Source organism: Littorina saxatilis, linkage group LG1 (assembly GCF_037325665.1).
Source record: "Littorina saxatilis isolate snail1 linkage group LG1, US_GU_Lsax_2.0, whole genome shotgun sequence".
Taxonomy (NCBI): domain Eukaryota; kingdom Metazoa; phylum Mollusca; class Gastropoda; order Littorinimorpha; family Littorinidae; genus Littorina; species Littorina saxatilis.
Window position 1 is genome coordinate 89,926,446 of NC_090245.1, and position 23,762 is coordinate 89,950,207.

Genomic DNA, 23,762 nt, shown 5'->3' on the forward strand with positions numbered 1-23,762 from the left:
AATCAAGTTAGACAACTCATTTTAGCCACGGACTGATGAGCGTTGGTTCGTTTGAAAGGATAGCCTCCCATTAATTAGATCCGCCAGGTCAATGACAATGGACACGCCCCTCCTTGTTTTACATTATCCAATTTATTTGTTTGCATTCTGTCTTGGAGTTAAACACATCAATCTGTACACACAAAACAAAATCTGAGCCATTCAGATATTTCAACAGTACAATACAACTAAAGGGTTTTGTTCTTCTTCTGAAACACATGTGCACATCTTCTGGCCATAACCACAGCTACATGATCTTACAAGTTAGTATTCCCTCCATTGGCTCTGTCAACACCCATTTTTAACCGCTTGCTTCTGTATATAATAAATCGACCATTGGGCGTCATCGTGCAAAAAGACATCTTCAAAATCTCCAAACACGTTTGGAATTCTGGGTAGGGAAATCCTTTTGTGAAATGGCGTCAGTGCCATTCAGTGATTGGTCAAAGCGTTTGGGTGCTGGAGTGCCAACATATCATCATTATTTACCTCTCCCGAAAGCGGCGTATGGCTGCCTGAATGGCGGGGTAAAAACGGTCACACACGTAAAACCCCACTAGTGCAAAAGCATGAATGAACATGGGAGTTTCAGCCCATGAACGAAGAAGATTATTGACAAAGGCCAAAGGATGCAAGCACATCTAAATGGACATGTGAATGCAGTCACTTATGTTCATGCAAACAAACAAACACGTACTCTATTTCTCTCTCTCTCTCTCTCTCTTGCTTAGAAATGGCACATACACTCAAGGTGTTGAAAACCCCCAGAAAAGTAGACAAATTTGTTTGTATCATTTTACTCACAGCAGAACAGTGTTCATTAAAACCATCTTGTTAGAACGCTAGCAACACACATTGAAAGACAATTACATGCAAAAACCAAAGTAGAAACATCAATCAATGAAAGATGAATGCTTGAACGCTGAAGAAGAAGAAGAAGAAGAAAGATGAATGAAATCAGTAAATAACTGAGGATATGCAAAAACCAAAACACCAATCAACAAAACCACACTGAACATTTTGTGAGATTTTATAAAAATGTACATACGTACACATAAAATAATGTGAATACAATAACATACAATCTAATAACACTGTTGAATATCACCAGCGGATAATGTACAGATCACAACTCATTTCAGCTGCAAAAAGTTAATGATGTCCCCCTGAAAAGTTAATTGCGGACAATTGGTAATAGAAATGAACTTTAAGGTGGGTTTTATTTTCATTCTTAATTTTTCCCATCATGAAGGAACCACAGGCACATGACTCAGTTTGAGGAAAAAAACTGGGTCTGATGGAGTGCTTTATGACTGTCCATGTGACAGCAACACCCTCTGATTTGTTTCTCTCGACCACTTCCATGTGCCTGTGAACTGATCAAAGATCTGTATAATGAGAAACAAGTCGCGTAAGTCGAAATTACTACATTTAGTCAAGCTGTGGAACTCACAGAATGAAACTGAACGCACTGCATTTTTTCACAATGACCGTAGTCCTCCGCTTGTGCATAAGGAGTGAAAGTGACGAGCCTGTTCAGCGGGGTAGTGGTTTCGCTGTGCTGCATAGCACGCTTTTCTGTACCTCTCTTCGTTTTAACTTTGTGAGTGTGTTTTTAATCCAAACATATCATATCTATATGTTTTTGGAATCGGGAACCGACAAGGAATAAGATGAAATTGTTTTTAAATCGATTTCGGAAATCTAATTTTGATCATAATTTTTATATTTTTAATTTTCAGAGCTTGTTTTAAATCCAAATATAACATATTTATATGTTTTTGGAATCAGAAAATGACAAAGAATAAGATGAAATTGTTTTTGGATCGTTTAATAAAAAAATAATTTTAATTACAAGTTTCCGATTTTTAATGACCAAACTCACTCATTAGTTTTTAAGCCACCAAGCTGAAATGCAATACCAAACCCCGGCCTTCGTCAAAGATTGTTTTGCCAAAATTTCAATCAATTTAATTGAAAAATGAGGGTATGACAGTGCCGCCTCAACTTTTACAAAAAGCCGGATATGACGTCATCAAAGGTATTTATCGAAAAAATGAAAAAAAACGTCCGGGGATATCATACCCAGGAACTCTCATGTCAAATTTCATAAAGATCGGTCCAGTAGTTTTCTATCGGTCCAGTTGAATCGCTCTACACACACACACGCACCGACACACACACACACACACACACACACACAACGACCCTCGTCTCGATTCCCCCTCTATGTTAAAACATTTAGTCAAAACTTGACTAAATGTAATAATCAGAGACAACCTCATTTCAGGAGACATTTTCGATCTCTTTACATGAATTACATTTTCAGGGGAAAAATCAAAGACCACTTTAATTCACACAAAAGCACACTTGAAAGCTGATGCAGAAGAGAACAAAATAAAAATGTTTTACTTTTTTTATTTTGTTTGTTAATTTTTCTCCATGTTTTTGTGCCGTTCCTGTGTACGGTATATATTTTTGAGAATTCGTTTTTCACCTCCAGTAAGACAAAATAAAAGACTTTAACACATTTTTATCTTTGTGCCCCTTTGTAAAACAGAAATACATCAGAACTGAACATACCCAGAAATGCGCAACATACAAGAACAAAATCACCTGAATGGGGAATAATGAAACGATAGTTCCATAAAGACGATTCCAAACAGCTCTGAGTTTTTGCCCATCTCTAATTACAAATTGTGTGTGAGAGCTTGTGTGTGGCTAAATGCATCAATTTTAGGCATTATTTGTCGGCAAAATACTTAATGCATTACAGATATCTCCATTGTATCACTTGAGAGTTCACAAGACAGGAGTAGAGAGTTGGAATTTCTCAGCTTGTAGACTTTAAACCACAGGCTGATGTGATCGATATACTAGCTATTGAAACAATCTTAACAGATGATCCCAAAACAAAATACAGAATGTACATAAACTGTATACTTCCTCAATGTGCTCCCATTTGTGGTTATTCAACATGACATATTCTTGACAATATCTCATCATAAGCGATGAGAGTGTTCAGGATGATTTGGATCATGGACTTAATATATCTGAACTACTGAAATCTGTCCAAAGTATATTGAAATCGTTCTAAAGAATTCCTCATGCCTATTCATGCTTATAAAACACTTTCTCTAAATCATATGACATCATGCTTGCACACATGTGAACAGATGTATGTATGAGACTTTGTATTAATTAGGGTAAATTGTACATCAAGAAGGGCTAATGCTCTTTTAAAAATCAAATATTGCCCAAACCACCCATTATGTAAAAGACTTGAAAAAGGTGAATGTAAAACTCAAAACTGCATAAGGAGTTATAATATAAAACATGCTATATATAAGCATTTCACCGCATAAGTAAATATACATGTGATAGATTTCTGTAAAACAGATCACTTGAATCAAAAACGTTGCAGGTTATAAACAACTACATTGTACTGATATCACAAAATATTCAGAATGTCAAAGAATAGTACTCTTAATACATCCAAAAATTGATGACTTATACACATTAAACGTATTGACCACAATTGTCAATCGATGATCAGAAAGAAAAAAACACACAAACAAAGCAACAAAGCAACAAATCACAAATACACACACACACAAAACAAGTTCTAATCCGTCTTGATACATGTAATTCAAAATGAAATAAAAACCAGTTTAAAAACAATTATGACTATGCAGCAATAAAAACAAAAGTTCATCTCCTAATCTTGACAACCATAGCAATGATATATTCATTCAAAACATCAATTAACTGAATCACAGTGAAATCACTGCAATGTGAATTAAAGCTTAAACAACAAAAGTGCAAAATGCAAACCAAAAGCAAGCAATGACACTTTTCAAGTATTAGAAGAACATGATAACAATTTCCAGAAGAAAAAATAATTCCTGCGTAATCAAAATATTGAAAATCAAATCAAAAGTAACCAACCACATGGAAACAACAAAGCAATGCACACACACCCCTATTCCACTCCAACCCCCTCCCCCACTACATCCCCCCCAAAAAACTGTTAAAATAACAAAATAAACCGTTTACATCCCTACCCCCGACCCTTTCCTCAAGAGCAACAAGGAGAGAGAGAGAGAGAGAGAGAGAGAGAGAGAGAGAGAGAGAGAGAGAGAGAGAGAGAGAGAGATAGAGAGAGAGAGAGAGAGAGAGAGAGAAGAGAGAGAGAGAAGAGAGAGAGAGAGGAGAGAGAGAGAGAGAGAGAAAGAGAGAGAGAGAGAGAGAGAGAGAGAGAGAGAGAGAAGCACAGATTATCAGCAAAATTCACAGAAACTTGTTCGTCCATACTTTTGCCTAAAGTCCCTTCTATGGTGTTTGAAGTGACCCTCCTTACGATCGTGCTGATGCTTTCTTCCCTTGTGTTTGAAGTGAGGACCCCTTTCTCCATGTTTCTGCCAATCCCTCTGTTTGTCTTTCCAATGGCCGAACCTTTCTTCTTCCTCCTCCTCGTCCTCCTCTTCGTCATCATTCTCCCGGTGTTCATCCCGATCAGCGGCTCGCTCAAATACCCAGTCAGCTGAGTGTTCACGCTGTCGGCTTTCTTCTCGATCAGCTGCTCGCTCAAACACCCAGTCAGCTTTGTGCTCTACTGTACGCAGGCTATCACGTCCCTGCACCCATTTAAAGTACCATGCACTGTCCTCCTCGGTTTGGTTGACTTGCTGTGCAGAATGCTTCGAGATTTCCTCCTCTGCTTGCGTGTTGGGCATGTCTTTGGGGACATCTTGACTGCGTGGTTCATTCTCCCGTGTGCCTTTTGGAGAATGATTGGCTTCTTTAATGGTGTTCTTGTCATGATCCCCTTTCACTGATTTCTTGGCAATGTTGTCAAGCTGAGATCTATCATAACCTTCATTGCCAACACAGACATACTCGTAGTAATCTTCCTCATCCTCTGGGGGTGGATCCATGCATGAGATTATTCGTTTTCTCTGACATTCGCCTGATTCTAGCTTTGCCTTTGTCTCCTCCATGAAATCCAGTTGCCATGGTGCCAAATACTGCAAGCAGTTTTCTGATGGCAAGTACAACATGTGCTTAGGCCATGCGTCCACCCACCAGTGTGCCTTCACCCACCAGTAGAACTGACACTTCAGCCAGTAACGACCAGACTCTGGAAGGCCTAGACTGCTGCTGTCATCATAAATGGCTCCCGTCTTCTTGATCATTTCTGAAATGTCATCCTCATCTAAGTGGTTGAAGCCAAGCTTCCCCATGGAGCCAATCCCGCTGAACAAATTCTGGAATCGCTTCTCCAGCCGGAACTTGGCCTTGGCAGCTGCTTTTTCAGCATGGGAAGAATGGTCCTTGGCTTTCGTATGGAACTCTGTTTCCATGCTTTGTGGCCCATCTTTACGGTGATGGTCTTCTTTGCTTGGGGAATCTTCTGCAGACTTCCCGTCAGGTTTTGCCCTCTCCTTCGCAGGCTGGTCAAACTTTGCCTGCTTTCCTGCCCCACCTGGTAAATCTTCACTGAGGTGCTTCTGATGTCTGGCCTTATCCTTTGAGGGTTGATTGAACACCTTGTCTTTCTTGCCCTCGTGTGGACCCTTCTGATAATCTTCAGCAGACTCTGATTCTTTCCTCTGGTGTTTGTTGAGCCTTTTCCATTTCTTGCCGTCTCTACTACGCAACTTGTCATCACCATGCTTGTTCTGCCTCTTGCCATTTTGACCGTGTGCATCTTTGTGATGGTGCTTTCCGGGCCTGACCTCAGCCTTGTTATGTCGGTCATACTTTTTGGCTTTCTTGTCCTGCTTCATCTCGGTGTTCTTGTGCTGATGCCTGCCAGCTTTCTCCTTCTTCTTCTGCAGCTCCTCCTCTTCTACTTTTCTGTCATTATGATGATCAATCTTTTTCTTGTTTTTTCTTTCCGATTTACCCAGTGGCTTCAGCTTTCCTGGCTGCTTAGCTGCTTGTCCATCATCTCTCTTTTTGGGGGTCTTCTCTGATGCGTGCTCTTCTTGGAATGTTTTGCTACCTCTCTTCTTGTGGCCCTTCTTGTCCGCCTTGGAACGTTTCTTAAACCAGCGCGACGCCTTCTTCTTCACCTTGTGGGACAGCTTGCTGACGCCTTCCTTCACCCGTGACGCCATGCGACCCAGGACAGAATCATCGTCAGGCCAGAGCTGGCGCGAGGCATCCTTGACCTGGCTCCATGTCTGCTGCAGCTGCTGACTGACATTAGACAGTGTTCCACGCGTTTTGTTCAACAGTTGCTTCACCCCATCTGACCATTTGCTTTGGTGAGATTCTTCCCCCCTGCTGTCTGCATCTGGATCTTCCTCTGCAGAATTGTCTGAACCTGCGTCTCTGTCATCTTCGTCGTCGCTGTGAAAACTGTGGATAGTGGACGAGAATTCAGCCCAGAGAGACGGCAGAGCATGGACCAGGTTGCGCTGCAGCTTAATGATGCTGGACACGAGGCTGCTTAGGTCAGCAAAGTCTCCCGTGCCCCCGGCCCCCGTCAGGTTCCAGTGCATGACGTAGTTCATGAAGGCTGACATGTTCATCTGCTGCGACAGGAAATGAAGACAGGCGCTGCTATTGATTGGCTGTTCCTTCCTGTTCTCTGCCCGCGCTGACAGGTAGAGGCGACGCCACATGTCTGCTCGATGGCGTTCCTGGGTCAGGTTTCGCTGTAGGAGTGTGACATCTACCGGAACAGTCTGCGGAGAGTCGGTGTTCACAACAGGTTCTGAAACAGGGTAACAGAAAGGTTTACTTCTTAACCCATTTCTTACCATAGTGCCCAATATCGCAAGCTAGAGTTCCCATGTGCAGAAACATCCGCTATGCACAATGCTACATATGAACCACATCTGTTTCCGTTCATACTGGCTGTCCACGAGGTTTGAGTGTTTATAATTTTGGAAAACTGGCAATGGCTTTACTTTGCTATGTTTTTTTAAAGTTTGAAATTGGCAGACTTACTTTCTATGCCATGGGAGGAAAAGGATTAAACAATGAATTTTAAGTTGCTTGGTGTTACACTTTTCAGAAAAGCATATCTACACATGATGAACTTCATGGGTACTGTGCTTCTGACAAAACTTAAGTGTGCGATAAAACAATAGTGCAATTCCCTTACTTTTAGGCACCTTTTCAAAAACTATGCAATACGAAAGACACACCGTATTTCAATAATCAAAATGCTGAAGGGGGGGGGGGGGGGGGGGGGGGGGGGAGGAAGTAGGGACACACCTTTTTACCTTTTGTGGATTAAAAAAAAATAAGATAGTCAGTAAATACTCACTTGGATGTCTGATTTTTCTCTCAGGGGCATCAAGAGTTGGTTTCTCCAAGATGTCACCTTGATAATACTTGTCCCCTTCCCCTTCCACCTCCACTGTATAATCATCAGGAAGGTCTTCATCAAGCTGGTGGAGAGGTATAAGGGATCTGCTCAAAGGAGGGGGAGGAATGGGGTTAGGGGGAGGAGGTAGCGGCATATCTTCGATCTCCTCCTCCTCCTCTTTCTCCTCACTACTGGGATAAGACAGAGCCAGTGATGGCGCTGAATTTGCACTCAGGCTGTCCACGTTGTATCGCATCTTTCCCACGCTCACCCTCAGCTCTGCGTTCTCGTTCTTCAGGTTGTTGATCTGCTGACGTGCTTGCTGAAGAAGCAAACCCTGGTGATCCGCCTCCTGCTGCTGTCCCACAGACTGCCGGATTTCATTCCCTCTCCACCTCTCCTCCATGCGCTTCGCAAAGGACTGGCGAACCTGACGGAAGGCTTGCCGAAATTCTTCGCTCCACGCTGAAGCCTCGGCTTCAAATTCTGTCTCACTGGCGACCAAGATCTTGGATGTGACCAAAACGTTAAGGTCTTCAAGTGTAGGGTTTGACGACCGGCCAGGTATGTTGGACCCTGACCCACTGTTTCGGGATGATCTCGAGTCCTGGGCTTGAGCAGTGAGGATTCGCTCCAGTTGATCCTGGGCCTCCTGCAGCTGTTCCTGTAGCTCTCGGTTGTTGTCCCGCAAGTCTACCATGGCCTCCTGATGACGATCCCTCTCGCCCTGATTAATAACCAACAATGCTTGTTACATCCTTTGTGACTCAAAACAATCTGTGAATTTTGTTGATAATCTATGTTCATGGGTTGCGACCCCCGCAATACACTCGTAGGCATGAGTGGGCTTTTATGTGTATGGACGTTTTAACCCCACCGTTTAGGAAGTCATGCTCTGCTTCGGGGGATGCATGCTGGGTGCTTTCATGTTTCCATAACCTACCTAACTCTGACATGGATTACAGGATCCTTTTCGTGTATACTTGGTGCTTACGTGTACTTAACGAAGAAGGATAAGGGACTTAAGAAACAATCTCTGTGCAATAGAAGCCACTCCCCAGAGTGAGATTTTACCTGCAAGGTGTTATCATAGTCCAGAAGCAGCTCATCATTGCGGGCCAGACACTGCACGTACTCATCCTGCATCTGGTGGAGTCGCTTCATCTGGGCCAGCTGGATCTCCATCTGACTGAAGTGTTCCCGAGCGGAGCCTGCATCAAAGCAAAGTCTGGGTTAAGTTAGCTCCAAGAACAATGAAGATCTCACTTCCAGCATAGCTTGTAAAGAGAAGCAGGTAAGTAAAGGCTGTAAATATAATAAACGACACTAAGTCAGACTGAGAGTAATGTGGAAATAGGATCCTGGCACCTGAGAGAATAAGCATTGAAATGAACAAACTTTCATCCTCAAGAAAAAATGATATATCGTGCCTATCATTACTGATTTGATGAACATCATCATGCACATCAAAACAAGAAAAAAAAATGCATGAAAATCAACCAAATACTTTCCAAGAAATCTCTTCATCACATCTACCATTCCCAGGAAATATACAGAGTCAGTGGCACAAGGCGAGGTGGAATAATATGTAATTGTTTTTTGTGAATTTCTTTTTGTAATTTTCTTGGGACAAATGGTTCCCCCTTTTATTTGGAACCAAACCCATTCTGCTCATATCTTACAGACGCAATTTTCAAAGCAAACCACAATTTTGAAAAAGGCAAACTACTTCTGATGTGAATGAATGGTTGCTAGGTCAAGTAAAATGGCCTGAAGTTCGAAAACAAGTCCATTGGAAGTGAAAGAGCTGTCTGGAAGTTTGAGGTAGAAGACACACAAGTACAGAATTTAAGATAAACAGAATACTTACAAGGCTTGCTGTGTGATACCAGATTAACACTTGTGTTTATTCAAATTTCAAAAAGCTCACTTTCGCTCTCATTTCAATACTTTAAAAAAAAACACCGCACGTTAAGCCTGGTATGTATCACAAAGTAAGCAATGCAGTATTCTTTATTTATGTGACTCAACCCCTTCATGGTCAGGCAGAAAACTTTGTTCCAATCTAAGCCACATACCTATCCAGTGTCCAAGTCCCATGCCCACAGCCAGGACTACGACCGCCAGCATCACTCTGTTCAGACACCCGTTCAGCTGCTGGTTGTTGTGGTGAATGTAGTGACGCTCAGCATCCCCTCGCTCCACTGGAAGGTCACCAAGGTCGTTCACCAAGGACAGGTCATCTTGGTCATCTGCCTGCCCAGCATTGGTGTCATCGGATTGCTCACTCTCAATGCGATCGTCCTGCATTGATAAATAAAAGCATAGTGGATGATAGTTTGGTTAGTCACTAGTAATTAAGTGTCAAGGCAACTTTGAAGTCAATGCAAGGTAAAAATAACACCTTATAAAGCTGATGTAACAAAAATAACAATGCAAATGTGCTCACCGAAAAATATAGACTTTCCAGTGAGCACATTTGCATTGTTATTTATGTTACATCAGCTTTATCGTGTTTTAACATGTATTTGTGTGTGGGTTTTTTTTCTTCTTCAGGTGAGTTCATTTTCACTGTTATTTAAATCATTCAATTCACCTGCACTGATATGGCTTGTTTTATATCAGGATCAGGATGGTTAAGGATAAACATAAAGCAGACGGAACAAACCACCTTTAGCACTTGTGACAGCATCACTCCAAACAGTGTGTTTTTAACAGCTTTCCAAAATCTTTTGCCATTTAAATAAAAATGATATTTGACAGTGACTGTCTTCAACAGATGGTAAATGCCCGTACTATTACTGCACAGTCAATTTGGGTGATGCAGAATCACAACAAATCAAGTCAGACAGACACACCAATATAGAAACAGCAATCCCACCTGATGCTTACTCCATGACGCTGTCCTAATCAAGGGACAACTTCAGCGAAGCGCCTCATCTCTTGCCTTTTTTAAAACAGTCCTTCCAGGTACAATCAGGTAAAATTGTAGTTCAGGCTGAAGACTGTGATGCAACTAGTCTAATCGAAACTAAACTTCATAGTATTTTGCACAGCCAGTTACGGAACGTGGATCAACATGTGACGTGAGCGAATCAGTTACAGAAGCTACCCTATACATACCTGATCATGATCTTCAGTAGAAGACTCTGTGTCCCCATCATCAGCATCATACACCACCATCGCTGCTGCTGCTGCTGCTGCTGCTGCTGGGTGTTGGTGAAGTTGCAACGGATGCTGCACCATAACTTCTGCATCTTCGTGTGGAGATGGAGGTCGGTCTGCCTGTTGTGGTTGAGGTGCTGGTTCTGCAGGTTGCACAGGTGGTGGTGACGGCAGTGGTGGTGGTGGTGGCTGTTCACCCAGCACTGCTTGATGTATCGGCAGAGGTTCAAGTTGCTCCTGCTCTTCTTCTTGATGGTGTTGTTCTGGCAGTGGTGGTGGTGGTGGTGCTTGTACGGGTCGTTGGGGCAGTGAAGGTGGCTCAGAAGAAGCTGTAGATGACAACGAATATAAACAGTCAGCGCTAGAGTAGACATTTTGTGATGGAAAAGTAATGAGTACTTTTTTTTTTTAATAAAATGAGCACTTGTTTTGAAAAATCGTTTTGGTCCAAAAAAAGACACAGCAGCTCGATCAGTCTTGAAACTTTGTAGCCGCAACTCTACGATTAATGAAGCTACAATAAAAAGCTTTCGCTATTTCTGTGATCAGAGAGTGGCCCCTTTTGACAAATACCATTGATAAATCAAAAGTCTCTTGTGATAAATTGCTAATACCATTAATAAATGAAATTCTCTGGCATCAAAGCAGGACCACTGTCAATTGTTGAAAAGCAAACGGACAGGAGGTGAGTGTAAATAACCTTTCACCAAATTATGCACTCTCACAATAATCCTGACCTCTGGTACTGGAAAGAAAGTTGAACCCTGGTCTTACAGATGACTCTGAGGTAGTTATGGCAATGACCTCTGGCCCTGACAACGCCTCCTCCTCTTCAGAATCATGACTGCTAAGACTGGACGACTCCTTTTCAAGACGTACAAAGTCGGATTCTGTCAAACCAAAATGCCAGTAATATTACCGACTTCAAATTCCATTTCTTCTGATTATCATAACTACCGCATACCAGAAATGCATATACATCCGCTGTGCAAACATGGAAACACACATTCACAAACATACACATAGAAACGCAACATTTCTACTAAGAAGACAGAGCACAAATGTGACAATGTTCCGTAAAAGTGACACGATTAAGATGTATAATGTCACTTTAGATTTTCGTGTTGAAAACCGACAGCAGGTGAAAACTAACTGATTTCACATATTGAGATTGTTTAACTCTTCATTCTCAAATCAATCCACATACATGTACCAAATAGGTTTGAGAAATTATAAAAGCTGAAGATGCAATTCATCTATAAAGCCAGCCCGCCGTACCCTCTGAGTTAAATTTCCACCAAACCTACGTTCCATGTGCATTCAGAAGATCAGAAAGATAGAGTGAATCTGCTCTTTGCGTGTTACTTAGCATTCTCTGTTCTAGTTCATCAAATTAAAAACTAATTTTGGAAAAATGCCATTATGTCGCTTTTCAGCACATGTTGTCAGTGTCTCAAATGGCCAAAACTCTCTCACCACTGTCACTGTCAGCACGACTAGACTTGGAGGTGTTGGACAGTGAAGAAATTCCTGAAAGTGAGAGGATGCTCTCTGAGGAGGTGTGGGAGTCACTTTCCTGGGACATCTGTCTAACAGCTGCTACTTTCTCCTCCCCCTCCCCAGCTGGCTGCCTCCTCTCTGCAGATGTCAGCAGTTCCAAACAGCAAGCATCAGTCACCTGCAGAAGCAAATGAATGAAAGGAAAAAAAATGAAACTGATGGTTTTGTTCAAAACAGGACAAAGGTATAGATTCCTGCTTCTTGGGTTACTCATGCTAGTATTTAGGACAAACTTGCATGTAAAGTTACTTCAAACAGTATTCATAGCAAATTACTTTTAATGTTTGTCTCTACTTCTATTAAGACAAGCATAATCTCTTCCGACATAGATAAACTAGCTCATACTCAGACATGAGACCAGCAAATGTTCCAAAAGTAGGAAACTAAGCCGGGGTCCAGGGGCAACGCCCCGGTAGGGGGTTCAGGGGGAAACAAAAGTGAAATTTATAACAATCACACACACACACACACAAAACTTACTTGAAAACTTTCAGAAAAACACTCTTCATAGCCAACCACAAGGAACCACTCAAGTCTTACAAGCATTGTGAAGGAGGAGTATACAAGTTCTCAGAAGCATGAAGAGTGTCACCGTCAGGGCAAGTGTCAGCAATTCTTTTTACGTCCTCACTTGCCATTGTCTTCGTTCATCTTTTGTTTTCCTTGAGAAAGTATTTTTTAATACGCAAATTTGGACTTTCATTTTGCTGTGTTGGAGTTGTGTTTTGTTCCTTCATATTCAGTTATTGCAATGCAAACAATACAATCGCTAGGCATCCACATACTGACACTGTGCTTTATCATCAAAACATTTATTTTTCGGGCTGTTGAAATATGGTATAGGCCAGTAATGGTACTAGGCTACCGAGTCAGTGAGAGTCAAGAAGAAGAAGACTGAAGAAGAAGAAGAGTGTGTATGGCTTCATTACGACGGAGGACCGGCGCCCAAATATTAATAAAGAAAGCTTACCTCGGTTGCAGAAACAACGGAGGTTGTTTTCTGACGTGTTTCCAAGAGCCCTCTGTGCTTCTTGCTTTCAATGTGACGAACCAACACATTTTTTTCCACCAAGTTCGTATTTCACCACGCAGTGGCCGTTGTCGCACCACGTGCACACGGCCTGACCGGGGATGGATATCTTGGCGATACTGTCGCCAATGAGCTGGCGCGCCTACCTTTCTTGTTGATAGTGACAGTCACTTCTTCTGACAGCCAGTTGGCTTTCCACTTGTTTTTCACACTTTGGTCGTCGATCGTAAGAGCTTCCACAGCCGACAAAACAATACGGAATCCAGACGCCATGATGCTACCTTTTTCACCTTCGGCGTTTGGAGATCGGCAGCCAATCAAAACAACCCTCAAACCGCCATCGGTGAATAATTAAGCCTAGGCGATAATCGTCGGAGATCGACAGCCAATCAAACGCGATCCATGATACTGCTATGGGTTCACGCGAGTGCTGGGGTGCGAATGCACTGACTTCAGACGCAGACAGCTTCTGAACAGTTCATACCACCACCCCCCCCCCCCCTTTTTTTCTCAACGAATTTGCATCGATCTCAAGAATGGTCTGTGAGCTAAGGAAAATATCGAAATTCCGATAAAATTCGGACCAGTCCCATGTCTGCATACTCTCTTTCAGTTCATGATACCGTACGCAACAAGCAATTAATTTTCCATAAACTAGACTTTCAACAGCTAGGAAGACTGAAAGAGAAATGTAGCTACACCGCACACATACAAAAATGAAAAGAAAACATAACGGATAATTAACATTTATTAATCCTAACAGCTGTATAACCTCTTGTGGCTGCTGCTCGGGAGGTGATGCATCAGTGCCACTGCTATCATCACGGAAAGTAGCTGGCTGAGAAACAGCTGCTCCTGCTTCTGTTACCTCTGGAATTCTCTTCTCTGTAGACTCTGCCTCCACATCTGCATCTACACAATGCAACATTTTGGATTAGGAGGGGAAAAAATGCAAGTTGCTGTATAACAAACTCTTGAAGGTGGATGAATAAAATCTATATCTGCAAAACCCCTTTATTATCATAGATGCAACATTTTTAACCATTTCACTGTTCCCTTTTATGAAATACGCTGAATGCATTTGTGATACACCTTGAACTTTGCATTTTTTGTATTGGCCATATAAAATGAAGTGTTTACACTTGAGACTTTAAATTCAATTTTGCTTTTCTTTCCATCTGTTTCTGTTCTTTTTACATTTAGTCAAGTTTTGACTAAATGTTTTAACATAGAGGGGGGAATCGAGACGAGGGTCGTGGTGTATGTGTGTGTGTGTGTGTGTGTGTGTGTGTGTGTGTCTGTCTGTGTCTGTCTGTCTGTCTGTCTGTCTGTGTGTGTGTGTGTAGAGCGATTCAGACTAAACTACTGGGCCGATCTTTATGAAATTTGACATGAGAGTTCCTGGGTATGATATCCCCGGACTTTTTTTTCATTTTTTCGATAAATACCTTTGATGACGTCATATCCGGCTTTTTGTAAAAGTTGAGGCGGCACTGTCACACCCTCATTTTTCAACTAAATTGATTGAAATTTTGGCAAAGCAATCTTCGACGAAGGCCGGGGTTTGGTATTGCATTTCAGCTTGGTGGCTTAAAAACTAATGAGTGAGTTTGGTCATTAAAAATCGGAAACTTGTAATTAAAATTATTTTTTTATTAAACGATCCAAAAACAATTTCATCTTATTCTTCGTCATTTTCTGATTCCAAAATCATATACATATGTTATATTTAGATTAAAAACAAGCTCTGAAAATTAAAAATATAAAAATTATGATCAAAATTAAATTTCCGAAATCGTTTTAAAAACTATTTCATCTTATTCCTTGTCGGTTCCTGATTCCAAAAACATATAGATATGATATGTTTGGATTAAAAACACACTCACAAAGTTAAAACGAAGAGAGGAACAGTAAAGCGTGCTATGAAGCACAGCGCAATCGCTACCGCGCCAAACAGGCTCGTCACTTTCACTGCCTTTTGCACTAGCGGCGGACTACGTTCAGTTTCATTCTGTGAGTTCCACAGCTTGACTAAATGTAGTAATTTCGCCTTACGCGACTTGTTTTTTTCTTCTCCAACCCGTCTTGGTCATTTACCTGCTTTTCTCATCAGCTGCTCTAGTTCGAAGCATTCTGGTGAGGTCTCTCTTTGATCTGGGACACTGTGACCTAGTTCCTCCTCCTCTGTCTCCACCTCCCGACCTACCACTTCTATTGAACTTGTGTTGGATTCTACATCGCTGCTCTGTAAAAGACACAATTAACACTCAAATCTAAAAACAGGAATCGTAACTACTTAGTGCAAAGAAACGGACAAAAGACACAGACAGACAAGAATTATATACACATCTTAGCTGCGCTATTTTAGAGCACTTAATTCTGAACTGCAGGACCGCAACACGGACAGAGTGATATATGGTCATATGCACAAGTACAGCAGTTGATCTCCCCACTCGTCACTGCAACTATTAAATGTGATGCCAACGGCTGAATCAAAAGCTGCTTAAAGACTAATTCAGTACATATAACCTGCAAGTATCTTAATCAGTAGTATATGCCACAAGCACATACATGTAATCACAAAACACCTCTTTAAATCATCAAGAGTCTGAGGTAAAAATAAGAGAGGAAGGCTTACAATTGAGGTTAACTTCTGAATGCTCATGTGAACAAAACAATCTTAGAAATGATCAGAGGCTTGTATATTAGGGGATGGAGCCGGGGTGTCTGTGTGTGCATGGGCATCTTAAATCAGAGGGTCTAAAGATAGGGGGGGGGGGGGGGACTCCACTGTTAACTTTTGTAAATTAAAATATGCTGTGTAATCAGAAGATACTGACCTCTAGTTCACCCTGACTGTTGACCAGTGCCCAGTCAGTCAGACCAGAGCTTCCCAAGTCGCTGTGGTCACTCATCTGGGACCTCTCTGTTCATCTAACCCTGCAGGCAAACAAACAAAAATCGAATTAGGCCAAAAAAAAAATAGGTGTGGTTACGGTAACATAGCCAAAAAAAATAGGGTAGGAAGGTAGGCAATCACTTTTTTTTAAAACTTTTTTTTCTAATGTGTAGGGGGAGGTGGGCCAGTGCACTACCTTTTTTTTAATTTTGAATGTTTTATTGTGTCTGAATGTTATTTTATGAAAGAAATGAACAAATGATGACAAAGAATAGTCACTTTTTGTATTTTCGGTTGCTGGTTTTTGTTTTACGTGACAAAAACAGTCAAAATACAGACAAAAGTGGAGTACAGGAGATACACGGATTTTCATCAGATGTGATTGTCACACTTCTAATTATTGTTTTATTTTATCCTTCTGGGTATGCTCTAGGGGATTACGAAGCAGATCTTGTTTATTATATTTATATTTGGAGTTAGGAACACTTCTTTGTTACAACTGTCAAACTTTAGGGTAACGCTTGCGAAATTATTTTTTGAAATAATCTGGATATGACTATAATAAAATTTCAGCAAAATCCCTTCGTAATCCCCCAGAATGTTATATTCTGCACAAACTACAAAAGAAAATATTGCTCTAGCTAAATTACAGCCAGAGAAATCGCGTAACCCAAGACGTAACCGTAGGCAAAATGGCTGAACTGAGAAAAACGACATTGAAGATTGAACACCACAGAAACACTATTGAAACAGACACACAAGGACAAAACTGTGTTATGAATGAACAGCTTAGTTTATTTGAATTGCAAACTACTTAGCCTTTAGCACGCCAGCAGAGAATTTATGCGTCCATCCCTTCTTTCCCTCTGTCAACCAGCATGGGGATACTGCCCCAGCGCTAAATGTGTATCAATGACCCGATTCTCGTTTGTATTTGCATGCGAGAATAACGGTATTTTTAACGGTAACTTACTTGAGCCAGAACGAGACTTATTTCCTTCCATTATCTCGTCGATTTGTTGTTTCCTCGAAGTTTTCTGCTTTTGTTTTTACATCGATACAGTAGATCTACTTTGGTGCTTCGACAAGCAAGATGGAGGATGATGAGTTTGAAACTTTCGTTTGAGTTGTTTTTTGACAACAAATCGTACGTGGAATCTGAACGATTTACTGAGGAAGCTCTTCGCAAGGAACTGTGCATCGCAGTGAAGAAAATGACACAGTTCGTCAAGACAGTGACGGAATTTACGAAAGTGCAGATTGATACAAACAGTTGCTGATCCAGTTTCGTTCGGGAAATGGCAGGCCCAGCAAACATTACCGATAATCTGACTGATGTTGGATACTTTCTCCTGTTTTTGTTTTTTTGCGTAGCAAATGCTCAACTTGCTTGTCGAGGAGATACTGCACAGAAACTGACTCAAATTCAGCGCAAAGCAAGCCAGTGCCGAGACGTAAAAAGTGTGCTGCATGGCGTGTTCGGAAATGGCGACCTGTGGATCTGCGTGGAGATCAAAGCTTTCCTCTGTATCGGAAACACCGACAGAATCCAAACTTTGGCCTAGTACCAGCGGAACTACTTGTTGTTGCTAACCGAACTAATAAAGACATTGTCCTCTTTCTTATTTCGAGCCATTGTTATCGTATCAAAGGTTGTGTCTCAAGGAAAAATTCGCTTTCGGTTGTCACCGATCGTTTGATGTGTAACCAGGATGTTGTAAAACCGAGTGAACTTCGGGTGTTCCCGTCATGGCCGAGAGTCTCTTCGGTAGTTTCCGTATGCAAAATTCGTAAGCTGAGCATGCGCACTCACAAAGTAAACTGGTTCCCGATTTCGGTTTATGAAACGAACCAATGGATGTCGAGTACCTTCCAAATAAGGACATTTCCGTTCGATTACGATTGCTGCCTTTGCAACGGACAAGTGGCTGAGTGAATGGAACATTCATCAAAACACTGATGTCATGTTATAGGTCAAGAGCTTCTGCGCAGTTTCGTATGTCGTGAATGCACTGTTTTGCTGAGGACAAAGCCGTAACTAGCCTTTGAAATGAGACATTTTTTGGCGGGGGAATATCAACTACAGAAGACAATCAATGCCACACATGTTCACATTTTGTCTCTATTGACAGATAAATAGGACACTTTTGACAAAAACACGGACACACATGGATGATAGGTATGTTATGGAAACATAATCTGCTAAAATACCCAAAACAGAGTTTTGAACGATTTGGTCAATTTTGCACTGGCCCACCTGCCCTTAAACCTACTTGACATGGAAATAAGTGTGCGACTCGGGCGCTTTCGCTTTCATTGCGTTTTCTGCACTCGTTTTCTTGGTTTTTGTTGTTTGTTTTTTTACAAATGTAATAAAAAGTTATAGGGTCGGCCCCTAAAAATAGGGTAGGTCGGGTTACCGTAACCACTCCTATTTTTTTTTAGGCCTTATATAATATTACATTTTGAAATCTGTATGAACATAAAACTGGTCAGCTAATAAGAACATCAGTTGATAACAGAAGACAACTTAAAGAGAGTACACCTAATTAAGGTGCCATTTTGGAAAGTTTTCTGACGATGTCAGGGACATTCGCTGTACTGTAATTTAGAAACACCTGCACTGATTTGTTCAAAACTGCTCCAAAACTATGCCAAATAATTAAACGAAATTAAATCAGCAAGCTGTTTGCTTCGCCCATCTCTCCTGTGTCAGGAGCCGGATTCCGTTTGTCATCATATTTTATTTAGTCCTCATAAATACCCATTCGTCAAAGCTGTAGAATTGAGGAAGTCAAACCTACCGTCTAGCAAACACATGTATATTCGGTGTCATACAAGGCTAAAACGCTTTGCATAATGTACACAAACACACAGTCCATTGGAGAATATCATGGTCTAAAATGACTACCAAACACAGCATTCAGATTTGAAAAATAGAACGCTCAAACACTAATTCTAAGACCTTCCTCATGTGTTGTCAACTATTCAACACCCAAATTGAACTCAGTAAGTCTCGGCTCAATTTCAAATCCGTATCTCGAAGAATAGCGCATAAAATACTCAGGGTCAAAAGGTTGAACGAAAATTATGACTGGCGACAATGAAAATGACAGTCTGGGATTCCCACTCAAAGCACAGGCGTTTTTGATTTGAGTAACTCAGTGCTCAAAAGTTTATTTTAAGGTGTTCCTGCTGTGTGGTCACATAATAGTACAACCCCCAAACTTAACTGGATAGCTCCAGGGGCGATGAGAGACAGTTTTCTAGTCAGACATTATAACTTAAGGCATAAATCAAAATGTCTTGTCCATGCTTTACTTCACGACTCACTATCCCACTAAACCTAGCCGGATTCTGATGCCCATCAACATTGTACGTGTAGCGATGCCTCACTGAACTTATCAAGTGCTTGTTTGATCGTCATCAACTATCAAAATCACACAACACTCATGCAGTGGGGCAAATGTACACACCACAAAATCCTGGGTTGTGTACTCATATGATAATAAGTACTAATGACTACTCAATTTCTCTTTCCTAAATTCTGTATTGCTGGAAATCACTCATGTGTGACGTATCTGACTGCTGATCCTTAATCCTTACAACAGTCATAACTATACTACCTCTCTCGATCAGATTCACACATACTGCTCTTAAATGTTCACCCGAAGTACATACATGATGCAGTCTGGCCACATTTTATCTTCAATGCACCTTCATTGGTCTGTCTTTTGTCTGCAGACCCTCTTCTTGTCTGCTGCATCTTTTTTTCTTATGATGCTCATATTCCCTATCTTCCTATATATATACAAGTCATGTTAACTGTGCATGCTAAACTGAGGGCTTTAGGGGGTACCTAAAGCTTGTGTGGTAGATTTAGAGCCACAATTCCAGATAGATCTCTATCATAACATCCAAGTAGACAGAGTACTTCTACTGTCTTCTTATATGTACCTACATCTGTTTTAGTATACAATCTTTGACATTTCCATACTCCTTTCACTCTGCCGTTGTCTGCCTCTGCCTCTGTGTGTGTGTGGGTGTGTGTGGGTGTGTGTGTGTGTGTGTGTGTGTGTGTGTGTGTGTGTGTGTGTGTGTGTGTGTGTGTGTGTGTGAGTATATGCATGCAGCTTGCATCCTTGTTTGACCTGTTTGTTTTTGGGCGCAGTGGCGTGGTGGTAAGACGTCGGCCTCCTAATCGGGAGGTCGTGAGTTCGAATCCCTGTCGATGCCGCCTGGTGGGTTAAGAGTGGAGATTTTTCCGATCTCCCAGGTCAACTTATGTGCAGACCTGCTAGTGACTTAACCCCCTTCGTGTGTACACGCAAGCACAAGACCAAGTGCGCACGGAAAAGATCCTGTAATCCATGTCAGAGTTCGGTGGGTTATGGAAACACGAAAATATCCAGCATGCCTACTCAACGAAAGCGGAGTGAGCTGACTATGCTCTCAGAGTATAGTGTGGGGAACCCAAATGGGCAAACGAGCTCACACGTAACCAGAAAATTCTGGAACGCTGAAGAAGAAGAAGACCTGTTTGTTGAGTGTTCAGCTCTCCTCTCCATCCCTGTCTATATAATCATAATGTTGCTGAGGTTGCTGTCCTGTACTTCAAATGACAGATTTTCAAGCTTTCTGGCATATCTTTCAGTTTAATCTTTTAATCTCTCATTGCCTGTCAGTCAAGGCCCGGTCACACAGCCCAAAAGTCGCGTAAACGCATGAATCACGCACAAAATTCGATCCTTACGCGATACATGCGCGATTTGCACATTTCATCAGTTTGTGTGGAACCTCCGTAGTTGTCCGCCGATGTTCGCCGGATCGGCGCTTTACGCGATTCCAGGTTTTGAGCAGCTCAAAACTCGACTTCGCGTAAGAGTTTACACAGTATTGCGCTGTTTTACGTAATTTCTGCGCGCGTAGTTTGCGTAGTTCTTACGCGAACAATGCGCGAAATATGCGTGGAATATCAGTGATCGTTCGCGACTGTTGAAACGGGAATGCCAAGGCACCGCGGTTACATCAGTTTATATATGCGCGGAACGGACGTGCGCGCTGTCACGCATTCCTTGCACGAATCATGCGCGATTCATACGCAGTTCATTAGTGATAGTGCGCAGATTATACGTGGTTTTCGGTGGACCTTTGCGTACCTATGCGCTGTAGTGCGTGGTTTGTTAGTGATTTTTGCATGATCTTTCCGTAGTTCTTGAGCAATTCATCTGTGATTTTCATCGCGTAAATCAGCAAAAATGGTCAAATTCTCGACCGACAAGCACGCACAACCAAATTTTATACGTGATTCATGCGTTTACGCGACTTTTGGGCTGTGTGACCGGGCCTTCACAAAGCAAACACCTGGAAGGTTTAGAACTCTGCCCTGTCTCAAATTGTCTGTTTCTCAATGTTCGCAATACTGTATATCTCAGACAGTCACTCTTCCCTTCTATAGCTGCTTCCACAGAGACGCGTGTATCTACACAGAGAGAATAAACCTGTCATCAGACTTCATGTACACATGTATTATTAATATTACAAATACTCAGGCATAAGGGAATACTTGTATTCTTTGCCGCACCCTTTTCTTCATGGCAGATCATAATACTGTTCTCACCAAGTTTATTACTTGAGGCCCAAAAAAGTACAACTCATTATAGATCTTGTCATGATCGCGATAATAGAGACCGACAGAAACGTGCAGCACTGGGAAACATGTTTCACTATTCAGAATATACTATTTTAAATTGACTGTACACTTAAATAAAAAAAAATTTTTACCCCCCCCCCCCCCCCCCCCAATTTAAGACTTCCTCTTTTATAAGAACTAATTTTTTCAGCTTTTTTGTTCATAACCTCTGTAAATTTACCTCATTTTTAAGATTCCCTCCTTTTTTAGACCTGTCCCCTGTTTCTTACAGGCGAGACTAGGCGAGATTGGTAAGTGGGGCGAGAAAGTACCGTTTCTTGGGCACATCTCGCCGCGAGTGACACTAGGATTCTCGCCTCGAACGCTAGGTAGCTTTGGGCTTGCTTGCTTGGCGAGAAAACATGGCGGCCACGCAGCTGCCAATCCGATTGGCTGTCCATGGTTTTTTACCGACCAGTGCAGACGACTTTTTCGGTATCAACCAATGGCGTTTAATTCTTGCGTAGCTAGCCATAAAACCGTTTCATAGACACTCTCGCCTCCTAGCTCCGCAAGCGGCTAGCCGTAAGAATATCTCTCCTGAAAGAAACACGCATCTGATTTTCCCACATGTTTGGAAGTCTTAAAGGCACAGTAAGCCTCCCGTAAACCATCACAGATACTGTCAGGCTTTTACACACAGTACAAACACCCTTTCATTTAAACACTCACCACTTGAGAACATCCTAGGTGCCCTCCGTAAAGAGTGAGCAATTTTCAAAGAATTTATTTTTGCGTGGTTTATCTTATCCCTGAGCCATCGTGAACCAGTGTGATCCAGTTTCCCTTTTTCACAATGCAGTCGCCAGTTAGTAATTTGAATGCGACTCGCTGTGAGCTTATCTGCAATAGCACGTTATTATGTACCTCTGACTATGCACGAAACAAACGGCTGTGGTTCACAAGAACTCTCGCGATGGCTTTTGACTGTTCAGAGGAACTGGCGATAGGCATAAACCGTCGTCTGCTACGAGAGCCACGACCTTGCGTGACCCTGCTTCGGGGCGTTTCTTTTTTCAAACTTTCAAAACTTCGAATTGTACTGATCTTGTCTTGATGAAAAAAGAATTCTTTTATGATTTAAGAATGTTTGTGTAACAAGCTGTCAATTTCTTATTTAGATTTTAAAAGTTAGGTCTAGCGCCAAAACGCACCACGGTCCGATTGTCTCTGAGACAATCCGCAAAATTAATTATTTGAAAATTGCTCGCTCTTTACGAAGGGCATCTAGGATGTTCCCGTTTGGTGAGCGTTCAAATGGAAGGGTGTTTGTACTGTGTGTAAAAGCCTGACAGTATCTGTGATGGTTTACGGGAGGCGCACTGTGCCTTTAAAATGGGGGTTTCAAAACAAAAAGTGTATGCTGCTTTAGTCTTTACTGCATACCTTCAAAATATGTTGAAGAGAACTGACCTGCCAAATGAGTACAAAATAAACATATGCACAGAACCTGTCAGCGCTATATAAGTATAGTCACATTAGTTGTTCTCCATCCAGACCTTTATGTTCTCCACTTCTTATGTTTTGTGTAATGCACAGATCTCCTGGTCTTTCTGTCCTGCGCTGTCTCATTGCCTTGCTAAGTTGCTGAATGTGTGGCTCCAGCAGGTGGTCTCTGCTTCTACGCGTCTTTACTCTATCATATTTTCTCGGTCAATGTTTGCAGGCAGTACCTTCAAGAACTGATCCAGTGCATGCGCAATTCAAAAAGCGAAAAAAACCATTCAGTTTTGAAAGTCAGCTGACATCTGTCAGCTGGCACACTCACACTGATCGATAAATAAAGACACATTTTCCTCCCCTGTTGTTAGTCCTAGCGATGGAGCAGGAAATATAAACCGTTTTAAGTCCAAACAGCCCTATTTTTGCACCTGAAAACTTAAACTTACCACAGCTGTTGTTCCTTCACTCTCTCCACCGAAATGCTGTCTACTCAACAAGCATGCTCAGGGCAGCAGCAAAGTTTTCTGGATTTTGCAACTTTGGGTAGAAGTGACCTCAGCTCTACGTTGAAAAACAATAACCCAGCCAGACCACAACATGACCCTATGAA

The 23,762-nt window shown here is 41.8% G+C and overlaps 1 protein-coding gene across 2 annotated transcripts; it reads right to left on the reverse strand.

The window, feature by feature from the left end:
• Positions 1–816: 816 nt before the first annotated feature.
• Positions 817–23,762, reverse strand: LOC138983579 (titin homolog). Of its 2 annotated transcripts, none has more exons than XM_070356857.1 (11): positions 23,599–23,762; positions 15,959–16,058; positions 15,216–15,363; positions 13,891–14,030; positions 12,005–12,206; positions 11,266–11,418; positions 10,487–10,857; positions 9,442–9,667; positions 8,438–8,574; positions 7,322–8,090; positions 817–6,763 (listed from the first exon to the last, which is right to left on the reverse strand). In XM_070356857.1, the coding sequence occupies exons 2-11, from the start codon at positions 16,031–16,033 to the stop codon at positions 4,320–4,322; spliced, it is 4,665 nt and encodes a 1,554-aa protein (XP_070212958.1). In that variant the 5' UTR covers positions 16,034–16,058; positions 23,599–23,762; the 3' UTR covers positions 817–4,319. The 2 variants fall into 2 exon arrangements, with proteins under 2 accessions (XP_070212958.1, XP_070212966.1); XM_070356865.1 differs by lacking the exon at positions 23,599–23,762 and adding an exon at positions 23,209–23,338.